Consider the following 12,481-nt stretch of genomic DNA (forward strand, 5'->3'; position numbering starts at 1 on the left):
ATAGTGAAATTGTGACAAGTAAATATTAGCTCACTGATTGTCTAAGTTCACACTGATGATAAGTGGCACTGTAAGGACGTTTACATTGAGAGAAAGATAACTTACTTCTATAGATAATCTAAAAGAGTCCTTAATCTTGTAAAAGAATCAAAGTGAGCATTTGATTGAAATACTTAGAAGGATTATTATGTCGTCTATGATTCCAATTGAGGAGATGGGTAGTCTTGGCTATTGGAGCAGTTGACTCCACAGGTAGAGACATAGATGTATTCATTGGCAGAATGATACATTGGACTAGACCCAAGATGAATTAATTTTGAATCCGTTTGTAAATTAATTTAGTTGTGACATTCATGGTGTGATTTACCTAAATCCTGAGCTAGTCACTGTCCATGCGTATGTAACTCATGTGCTTTGATATAACTGGAGGCTTATGCTTTAAAGATGATCAAGCCAATAGCCAATATGTTGGGTACATGACTTGTGTATGGCATGACTTTACTAGCAACAGTAGAATTCATAGCTCAATTAAAGAGTTAATGATACCCTCTCATTGGCATTGTATGGATTGATAAACATGGAGCGTGGTCACGGGTTGCTTATTCTTGAACGAGTAATTTATCATAGTCATTTATTGACAACGATAATATTAATCATTAGGAATATACAATGGTGACACTGAGATAAAATAGGATTGTATTGAGTGAACGGATTTAACTCAAAAGAATCAAGAATATCATATGAGGGTAACACACACATGTCAAGGTCATTGCACAAAGCAATTGGATGAATTGCTTTTGTAAATAGTATACAATAAGGAGTTTTCAATCATGGTACTGATTCGGGTAGTTGCTGCTCGTAGGCCCAACCTATCAATTTAATTCAAGTGTCTTCTTATTTATTTTTTTACACAAAAAAGTAAACCTTAAATTCTCTCCTCTTAAACTCTCATACCTAATTCCTTTAATTTAACTTAAATACCTAGTAAAATAGTTTAGTTAAGACAACAAAATCACGTAGCTCAAGATGCCTTCAACATGTATTATTACACATTTTATTATTAACATTTATTTTTATTAAATTCTATCTATTTAGATTGTATCAAAACAAATATTAATGTTTTCCGAAATTATTTATAGCATGAACATTTTTAAGCCTGCCATCATTTGGAATTTGGTACCCGGATGAGTGAATCAAAGACTAATTACAGAGGGTTGGTTTATATATTATATTTAAAATGCTCTAGTTTGAAATTGGGTTGAAGTTGTTTCTCGTCTTAGTTAAAATATGAAGGTTAGAGATGCATATTTTCCATTTTCCATGTGATGAAGCAAAGATATAGCTTACGAGCCTTCCATTCGACAAACAACAAATGCACATGGTAGAAAAATATAATCAATTCATTCAACTTTCTATTAAATGAATCAATATCCAAAGCTAACATGTCATAAATAATCAAAGGGAAGTTGTTGCCATAAAAGTTTTGAAGTTTGGTGCATTACATGTATTTACATTTACTGGCAAACTTTGGTTTGGTCGGGACATTCAGTAGATAGTCAACGATTATGGTGTTTGTCTTCCTGCCATTTTGTAGGGTGACTTTGGTTGAGATTGAGAAGTTAACAGTAGTTGTTGTCTACTTCTAGAAACATAGGTATGGATGTGGTTATAGTGGTTTGTGACTCTCTCTTTTTTTCTATCTTTCATTTGGTTCGATTATCAGATCTGAATTATAAGATATTACAACAATACATCTTGTACTTTTACTATAATATACATGTTGACACAGCTCACATATTGACATAGCACGCATATTATTACTTTACAGACTCACTCACATTTAAATACTTTACATATAGCTCGCATATACTCACTACACAAAATCAATTCACACATAAAATTTTAATGAATCAATTCGCATATAAACACAAGTTGCACGTATTACCTACTTAGGAAGAAGAGAGAAGAAATTAGAGGATCTAAGAGCACCTACCTTTTAGCTAACTTATCTGCCTCGTAATTGATTGATTTGGAGATGTGTGAAATATGGGAGGAAAATAATTGTTTTGAGCAATCCTGGCCATACATTTTCATAGGGTTCTTAACCCATCAAGCCATTAAGTTTAATATTCAAATACTAATAGTATATAAATTAAATATTATTTTTGAAGCTTCATCTTCTAACTTCCTAAAGCTATATAAATATAGGTAGATATAGATTAATAATAAAAACATATAATAGAGAATGATCATTATGATACTATTTACTCCTAAATACTCCTTTAATATTATATATAGATTATATAATTACTTATTTTTACCATTTAATGTAATGCTATGTAAATTAAATTATTGTGAATAAATATTTTAATTGTCTAATAATGAAGTTTAAAATTGTTGTCAATAAAACTTTTTAAATTTATTAATCACTTTTTAATGTCATTTATTAGCTAAAATATTTTCTTCTGATTAAAATAGTGATGTAGCTCTTAACAATTGTTAACACTATTAAAATCATTTGTTAAATTCAAGTCTATTGTACTATCATTTTTTGTACATGATTACTAAGTGAGGGTTTTTTTTATTTCAAAATGTTACACCAACTAATTTAACAAAAAAATTAACTGTGTTAAAATTAAATCTAAATTTTTAAATTTGAAAAATAAAAAATTGGATTCTAAAAATAAAAGTATAAAGATTAAATTTCAAATATACAAAAAACTTAAAATATATTTTAATATTCAATTATTTACTCTAATTTAACTAAAAATAATTAATAATTAATCCAAAGTGATACTAATTATAGATATTTATAATTAAGGATATTTTTATTATTTAAACTATTTTCTTAATTTTGAGTCGTAGTTCCAGAATAATGATAATCTTATACCTTTGTGTTGCTGATGTAAGACAAAATCAAAATAGTTAGTAACCTTTCCAAATCTATGCTAAGAGGTGGGTTATTATAAGGATAAACAACAATTTCATTATAAATTTGGATAATATTTAATTTTATTTATATATTATTTATAAATATTTATAGTCCCTCCTCAACTTATAAATAAGAAAATGATGAGTTTTAGTGGACTTAAATTTATATTCTCCTATATTGGTAACAATATTCATAACAATCAATTAAGACACAATCGATATAAAAATAATAATTAAGTGAGGATGATATTAAGGAATTTAACATTTTTTTATATTTATTTTCTCTTCCTCTAGGAGAGAGAGAATATTTTGATGATGAAGTAAGTGACAAAATTTAATCATTACTTGATTAGCCCAAATCACACGGTACATTGGATGTGAGCATTGTTAGTTAAATTATCTTCATGTTTCAAGTATTCCATGAAAATGTGGGAATACGATAGCTTAGGTTCAACTGCAACATTGTTTCCAGATCTCAACTTAAAATGTTTCATTGTGCATGAATTCATGGTTTTATTGATTTACTTTCCAGTATCTTTTATATAAATATTTTTTTCATTTTAGGCTTTAAAATTAAAATAAGTTTTGTAATTTAAGCATCATCGTTACATATTTTTATTATTTTAGTCATTGTCATTACATAATTTTATCATATTAATTAATCATTGTCAATTTATCATTACATACACTCATTTTAATCACTCAACTTTAGTAATTTTATTTTAATCACTCACTTTTCTTTTTAGATTTATTTTTATTTTATTTAAAAATGACTTTTAAAGAGAATTAAGTTATTCAACTATTTAGATGAAACCCACTTCTTTCACATGTAACTTAATTTCATTTAAAACTCATCTTGCAAAAATCCAAAGTTTTTTTCTTTTACTAAAAATTTAAAATTAATTCTTAAAAAGAAGAAATTAAAAGATAAAATTATTTTTATTGTAAAAATCTAAGCTTGCTCTATAAAAACTTAAGTAATTTTCTATAAAACCCTAAGTTTTTCCTTCCTTCTCTTGTACTAAAAAACTGATATTAATTTTAAAAGCAAAAAATTTAAAAGATAGATTGGTTTTTCTAACCCAAATTTTTCCTATAATTCCCAAAATTTTCCTCTAGGAGAAAAATTAAAATTAATTCTTAAAAATAAAGAAATTAAAATATAAAATGAATGGTCAAAATGAAAACTATTGTTGGATGACTAAAATGAGAGTGTGTAATAACTAATTAATGATGAGTGACTAAAATAATAAAAGTATGTAACGACAGTGTCTAAATTGTCTGGTGCCTAAAATGAAAACTTATGAAAGTTGGGTAACCAATTGTGTGGTTTACCCTATTTAAATTTATAATATTTTGAAATTGTAATTTTATTAAAATATGCTAATAAGGACGACTTTATATCATCAATATTAAGATTACTTGTACCCAATATGAAAGGAAAGGATAATTATGTTCAAACAACTAGGGATAATATTTACACAATTAAGGTGAATTGGTTTTATCAGATATGGAAGTTTTGAGAGTCTGTATACGTCCCCCCCAGTCTAGAATTGAAGAAAAAGCATCAGCAAATTGATGTTTTGAACCGTGATGAGAGGGTTATCTAACAAAAATGATAATCTAGTGCAATATGTTTCATGCATGCAACTGGATTTTCATAAATATAAGTTGCTCCAATGTAGAATCGAAGGTAGTTTGGTTTGGGGAACTCAGATAAAAGAGTATGGACCCAAAAAAGTTCTGCTTTTGCGGTTGCAATGGTTTTATACTCTTAGTTAATTAGTGTTGGTTGGGTTTTTTTTTTTTAAGGGTAAACTATTAAAATAGTCACTTTTGTTTATCTCAAGTTACATTTTACTCATTCATGTTTGAAATGTTACATTTTAGTCACTTATGTTATAGTCACTAAGCGTTAATTACCGTTAACGATATAACGGTAAACTAACATGGTACGTTAAATCATCATTTCAAACAAAAATTTTAGGTTAAATTATACAATTGGTCTCTATATTTTTTGTTTTTGTTTTGAGCAATTTAATCTTTTTCCTTTATGTTCTTTGAACTTTTGTTTTTCTTTTCTTTTTCCCCATTCTCTTCTTCTTCTCCTCTTTTCTCCCTTCTCCATTTCTTTGAACATAGTTTTCCTATGTTTTTCATTTGTTAAAACTAGTCCCTATACTTTTAATTTTTGAAAATTTTAATTTTTTCTTTTTATTTCTTTATTTTCATTTTCTTCTTCTTCTTTATTTTTCTCTCTTCCATATTCTTCACTGTAGAAATAAAATCTTTGCTCACAAAATAAACCAAGTCCTTGTTTCTTTCACATGATTCCTAAATTGAATTTCACTCAAAACCGAATATCAATTATTCTTAAACAAATCTCGATTTGAATATAACCTAATTTTGAAACTAAAATTGGATCTAATTAACCAATATAAGAAACAATATCATTACCAAATCTAAACATAAATTGAATTCTTTATATTCAAAACAATTTTTTTTTCATTTCCAAACTTTTACAGAATCGTGTAGATTATTCATTTCATTTTCTTTTCTTTTCTAACGAATAAAATTAAGCAAACAATAAAATTGATCTAAGCCTTCTTCAATATTCCCAAGCAAGCTTGATTGGAAGCTGAGCATGGATGAACCAAAGAGAGAAAGAGAGCATGGAACCAAACTAGTTTGGGTAAAGTTAAGGGTAAGTTTTGTATGGTGGTCGTTTTAGTCATTGAGAGTGTAGAGCTCGTTTTAAGAATCCTTGAAATAATGTAGTTTCGAGAGGGCGAGAATGTTGTAGGTAGGATAGATAAGGTGGCCATGGGGGTTGGTTAAGAGGTTAAGGGAACAGGATCGAAAAACTTTGTTGAGGGTGAACTACCATAAGTCATTACTGGCGAGGTCTTCCAGTAAGGCAAGCTTCTGGACTAGGTCATTGAGAGATCCAAATGGGTTTGTTAAAGCGATGATGGATGGTGAGGGTTTGTAATTGTAGGGTGAGAATATGCGAAGCAAGTTTTATTTTGGTTTCAACTTTCGCCTTTTCTCTTTTCATAAACATAAAAAAGTTCTAACAAATAGAAATATAGAAAAGCTACGTTAAAAGTGAGGAAAACAGAGGGAGAAATATAAGAGAATGAAAAATAAAGAAAAAAAAGTAAATTTAAAAGAACATAAAAGAAAAAAAATTAAATTGCTCAAAACAAAAAAAATATGGAGATCAATTTTATAATTTAACCTAAAATTTTTATTTGAAATGACGATTTAACATGCCACGTCAGCTTACTATTACACCGTTAATGGAAATTAACAGCTCAGTGACTAAAATGTTACAACACATTAATGTAAGTGACTAAAATGTAACATTCCAAACATAAGTGACTAAAATATAACATGAGGTAAACAAAAATGACTATTTTGATAGTTTACTAGGAGGTCACATTTCCTTCAATGTAAAGAGAGGTTGAAGTTCTGTCATCAATGTTGGAAAGAAAAAAGTCCGGTTTGGGAAACAACCCATGTTAATTTGTTGCTTTCCTATTTTGTTAAACTCATCAACCATTTGATTAACTCCATTTTGTTATGAATATCTTATTAAATGGATGTTCATCAAGATCAAGATAAGTTTTGATGTACTTTAAATTCTTATAGTCATTAGAAGTAGATCTCTACTTTATTTATACTTCTTATACCTATAAATAGAGACTTTGAAGAAGCTTTGTAAATATTTCGATTAATCAATAAAATACGCTCTCTCTTTGCTCTCTCATTCTCTTTGTTCTTTACTTTCTGTCTTTTTAGTTTCTGTCGACGCCCGTGGCGTCCACGAGAACCACGTTCACGACTACCGCGCGAACTCATACTATCAAATTATCTACAATGTTAGAATTAAACAGATTAGTTTATAGTCTTTATCATAGTTCTCATGCCATTTCATTTCAGAAAATGTAACAAGACAACAGTTCAGTCACTACGGTTTCTCAGTCAATCACAAAAACAAACAGAAATACTCACAGGTTCGGTATCGAAGACTCGGCCTTTTACAGAATCGTTTTCAAAGTTACTCGAATAACTTATTTTCTTTTAAACACTTTATTACTTAAATTAAGAGCCCAAAACATAGCCCGAGTATTGATAAAGTTGACTTTGATACCAATAAATGTAACACCCCATACCCGGCCTAGACGAAAGGCCATGTCTGAAGAATTACACCAATGATTTTTCCCAAACACGAATTTCCAAAATTTAGTTTTTTTTTTTAAAAAAGCCATTAAAAATGAAAGGAACTTAACAAACATAAAGTTCAATCCATGATTTAGCATCCTAGGAATTCAAATTTATGAAAAACATGTTACAACTACTAATAACGTAAAAGATAATAAGTGGAACGATCGAGCTCACGATTCACCGACTCGACCAACCTTGAGGTTTACCTACAGTTCAATTAACAGTCAAACTGAGTAACTAACTCAACAAACGGATTCAAAACACAATCAACAGAAATATGTTTGCAAAAGTAACTTCTCAACCATATACATAAACAGAAACAGTGAATGTACAGTTCTGCTTAACAAAACAGATGTTTAGCAAAGTCATCAATTTCAGGTACGAAACAGATCAGAATTAAATGCAGTTTCCTACCCCTATCCACTACACACCGTCTCCATCTAACCCAACACACCACAATAGGTATTCAATACCCATCTCGCCCTATACACCATATAGTGTTGGTATGACACATTTCAGAATATTTGCAGCCTCGCTCCTTTACAGATTGCGTTAAACACTGAATTCAATTACAATTTTCGTAGCTTATCCATTGATTCAAAGTAGATCACTACCTCCCATATACAGTTTCCAACCTAATATAAATATAGAATTTAAGTGACGATTAATGCAAAAGTTTGTATAACCATTTAGATACAGATCCAGCTCGTACAAAATATATATATCAACATCACTAAGGATTTTCACATGTAATACTCACACATATATCCAGCACCCAGTTAAAGATCACAAAATAGCAATTTATACAATTCAATGCAGTTTATACAAACCCCACAGAGGACCGGCATCCGTTTCAAATGATACACGCAGCCCGGGGAAAATCAAGTTCTTTGTCCACACAGTCGTATGGTTTCACACGGCCTGCACAGCTGGCCTGTGTGGCCTCACACACCTGTTTCAGTGGCCCGTGTGGTCCTAGCATGCAAATAGTGGGTCACACGGCCTAGACACACGCCTATGTCCCTAGCCCGTGTGAACCCTAAACTAAATATTCCCACACACGGTCTGGACACACTCCTGTGTCCCTAGCCTGTGTGCCTCTAATTCATGAACAGTGTATTACACAGTTTTCCACATGGCTGTGTGGTTCACACGGCCTGCCACATGTAAGTGTGGCATCGACAATCATGTTTCCAGCGTCCAAAATTCACAGAAAGTTAGGTTTTCGGTACGCACCTATTAGTGATTCGAAGTAGGAACAACGCAGCAGACTTCTGAAGCCTAAAATGACCATTCAATAGCTCCATTAACAACTTAGTTGAACCAAAATGCTAATTCACAGTCAAAATTAAATTATGTCGAAACTTTGACACAAAACCACGAATACAAAACATTCACTTACCACAGATCGCTCAGGCCCTAAATTAAACTTAAATTATTGGAGGAATACTCCTCTCAGGATCTCCGCCTAAACGAAAACAAAATGAGTAATTAACAAGAATTCGAGGCACACTAGCAGAAACTTCCAAACTCATAGAGCAACATTGAAAATAACTAAAATGAAATTATAACAACAAGAAACTTATGCAGAACTCTTCAATCGAAGAAATGAACAACATCGTATCCTCAATTTAACCCATTAGCATAGTTACCAAAGTAATTGAACAAAAGAGGGAAAAGAGGAAGGAAGTAGAAAACAAAAAGAAAAAAAGAAAGGGGAATGAAGGAAGGAAGGACGTCAAATAAAAATAATAATAATGACTGACCAAAAACGTTTAAAACATTTAACAGATAACACACAAAATGAACATTTCTCTGTCGTCTACGCAGAGATTCGAACACAGGACCAGTAAGTAAACAGAAGCTTAAACATTAAACCAGCAAGTTCATTCTTGACATAAATTTACACAAAATTAAACTTAAGTCGATAGTTCACGGATAGAGATCCATGTAAAAATTAAATAGCAAGACATTTATTTATATTAATTTAGGCATTTTTATTTTAGTTTTAATATTTTTAATTTATTTTCTACATTCTAATTTTTTTATTCCTACAGTTTCCTTTGGTTTATAACTAGAGGCAACCTGTTGGAACCGTTAATTTTTTACAGTGAGATCGAGAAAATTGTTCGCAGAAATCAGAGAGAAGTTAGAAAAGCATGACAATGTCAACATATCTTAATAGACCATCAAGAGAAAAAGGGCATAACTGTGGAGATGGATAATAATCTTGGTAATCAACAACTTCCTGCAAGTCCTACTCCTCGGAATATGTATAACTATGCTAGGCCACTCTGGTTGGGGCTGAATCGAGTATCGCTAGACAGACTATTACTGCAAACAATTTTGAAATTAAGCTGAACACAATCAGATGGTACAGCAATATGTTCATTTTGATAGATTGCAAGATAAAGATTTGAATGCTCATTTGACTAACTTTTTAGAGATCTACGATACATTTAAGACCAATGGCAGTAATCATGATGTCATACACTTATGGTTGCTCCCTTTCTCTTTGAGGAACAAGGCAAAACAGTAGTTGAATTCACTACCACGGGGTTCCATCACGACTTGGGCTCAAATGACTGAGAAGTTTCTGTTGAAATATTTTTAATCGGCCAAAACAACTAAGTTGAGGAATGACATCTCTTCTTCTTCTTAATCTAAGCTAGAGACACTATATGATGCATGGAAGAGATTTAAGGATCTTCTAAGAAGGTTTCCTCATCATGAGTTACCTTTTTGGTTACAAGTTCAAACTTTTTCAACGGTTTGAATCCCTCGACTAGGTAAATAATTGATACAGTGGCTAGTGGAACACTGAATAATAAGGCACTTGAAGCAACCTAAGAATTTATTGAGGAGATTACACAAAATAACTATCAGTGGCAAGTTATGAGAATGAAGTCGAATCTGGAATAGATGTTCAACATTTATTTTAATATCAGAAACTAGATTCCAAAACACTAAAAGGCTTTGAGAAATTAGCAGACATCTATTCAGAACCTTGAGAATTAGATTAGTCATCTTGAAAAATTGATTTTAAAGAGATAATAAGGCAGCTTGCCTAGTAACATTGAAACCAACCCAAAAGAGCAAGTCCACGCAATCACTTCACAAAGTAGAAAGGCATTAGCCGAGCCTGAAAATAAGGTGAATCTAGAAGTTGTTGAGAAAAATGATGGGGTTGAAGAATGCAAGCAAGAGTGTAAACCGGTGGTCAGAAAATACAAACCACCAATTTTATATCTAACAATGTTGAATAAAGACCGCTGAATAAACAATATGGTAAATTTCTTGAACTTTTGAAAAAATTGCATATTAACTTACCTTTTGTTGAAACTCTTTCGCAAATGCCAAAGTATACCAAAATTTTAAAGAAGCTGCTAACAAATAAAAGGAAGTTAGATGAATTGTCCACTGTGGTGCTCAATGAGGAGCACTCGGCCATTCTCCAAAACAAACTACCCGCTAAGTTTAAAGATCCAAAAAGTTTTACTATTCCTTATTTTATTGGTAGATTAAATGTAGAAAAAGCTTTGGTTGATTTGGGTGCTAGTATAAATCTAATGCCTTATAAATTGTTCAAACAACTTGGTCTCGAGAAACCAAAACCCACTAGGATGAGTATTCAATTAGCTGGCAGATCAATTAAGTATCCTAGGGGTATTACTGAAGATGTATTTGTTAAAGTAGATAAATTTATATTCCATGTTGATTTTGTTATATTGGACATGGATGAGGATATTGAGGTACCCATCATTTTAAGTCGACTCTTTTTAGCCACTGCTAGAACCGTTATTGATGTGCGTAATAGTGAACTTGTGCTGAAGGTAGGTGATGAAGAGGTTACTCTTCAAGCATGTGATGTTGTGAGAGTTTCTAGTAAGCAAAATGATACTCGTTATTCTATTGATGTTAGTAATCATGTGACTTAAAATTCTTTTTATGAAATCATTCATAACAACGTGTTAAACTATATCCTATTCGCAGTGATAGAAATCAAGGGACAAGTGAAGAACGAATGTGTAGCTCGATAAATTAGATGAACGGCAGACAACGACAGATGAGAACCCAAGAATGCACTAAGAAGTAACGAAATAACGTCATAGTGTGCATTTAAAGAGGAGAAACCAATTCAAAGTTGGAGACAAAGTGCTACTGGACAATTTCGATCCACGAATGTTCCCTGAAAAACTTAAATCAAAATCGTCCAATCCATTTGTGGTACATAACGTTTTTCCTTGCGAAACCATTAAGGTAACACACCCTGATTATGACACATTCAAGGAAACGATCATCAACTCAAAATTTATTTTTGTAGTAATACTAATAATGAGAGAAAGGAGCTTCAACTCAAAAATCTGACTTAATCGTGAGCTTGAAAAGGGAAGTCAAGCTTAGACTCTAAATAAGCACTTCTCGGGAGGTAACCAGAGTGTTTTTATTTATTTCTTTGACTTTCATTTAATTAGGTTTCATATTTAGTATAATTATTTTTATTACTTTAAAAAAATTTAATAAAAATTAAAAATTAGTACATTTATTTTTATTACTTAAAAATTAAAAAAAAAGGGACCACACAGTCTGGGGTGATCCACAAGGCCATATGGTACACACAACCTACACATACGTGCGTGTCGAGTCCCGTGTGAATACTGGAGCTAATTTTTCAATTTTGTATCACACACATGGTATGAGTGGATTCACATGGCCTAGCGACACGCACATGTGAACATTACAGCAAGGTTTTGATTTTCTAATAGGATACACGCATAGTGAGTTACACGGTCAACTCATACAGCTGTGTGGCCCAACACGATCCTCATACACGCCCATGCCATTCTTTTTAACCTAAAACATTTTTTTCTTTTCTTCCTCACCCAATCCATCGTTCTCTCGTACACAAAACCCTACCACCATTTTTCCAGCGACCCTGATTTCCTCAACGTCGTCGTTCACCTCCTTTCTCCCTTCCATTTTCCCTTTGTCGCCATTCGTAACTCATGCCACCAGTCTCCCTCTTTCCCTTCTCCTTTATCTCCAACTTACCACCACTCGCCGTCCTCCCTTCTCCGTCCATCGCTGCCATCGTCGGCTCCTTACTTCACGCAACGTCTTCTTTATGTGTGCTTAATTCTTGGTTTAATATTTCTAGAATATTGATCCATGTTTGATATGCTTAAATTGGTGGTTCTATAGACCCTCTTTAAGAATAGATCTTGCGTAATTGAGCGGAGTTACATGTAATCCTAGAAATAGGATGACATAAATCTACTGGATTAGAGTGAAACCTAATAGGAGAATTCATAGCACGAGT

The 12,481-nt window shown here is 31.7% G+C and overlaps 1 protein-coding gene and 1 non-coding gene across 2 annotated transcripts; one reads left to right on the forward strand and one right to left on the reverse strand.

Moving 5' to 3' along the window:
• Positions 1–9,790: 9,790 nt before the first annotated feature.
• On the reverse strand, positions 9,791–9,897 carry LOC128039385 (small nucleolar RNA R71). The gene has a single exon (XR_008193890.1). It is a non-coding gene; the product is annotated as a small nucleolar RNA R71 (small nucleolar RNA).
• A 617-nt stretch (positions 9,898–10,514) lies between these two features.
• Positions 10,515–11,099, forward strand: LOC105789511 (uncharacterized). Its single transcript, XM_012616880.1, has one exon. It carries the CDS (start codon positions 10,515–10,517, stop codon positions 11,097–11,099), a length of 585 nt encoding a protein of 194 aa, XP_012472334.1.
• Positions 11,100–12,481: the final 1,382 nt, after the last annotated feature.

This window comes from Gossypium raimondii, chromosome 2 (assembly GCF_025698545.1).
Source record: "Gossypium raimondii isolate GPD5lz chromosome 2, ASM2569854v1, whole genome shotgun sequence".
In the NCBI taxonomy this organism is placed as follows: domain Eukaryota; kingdom Viridiplantae; phylum Streptophyta; class Magnoliopsida; order Malvales; family Malvaceae; genus Gossypium; species Gossypium raimondii.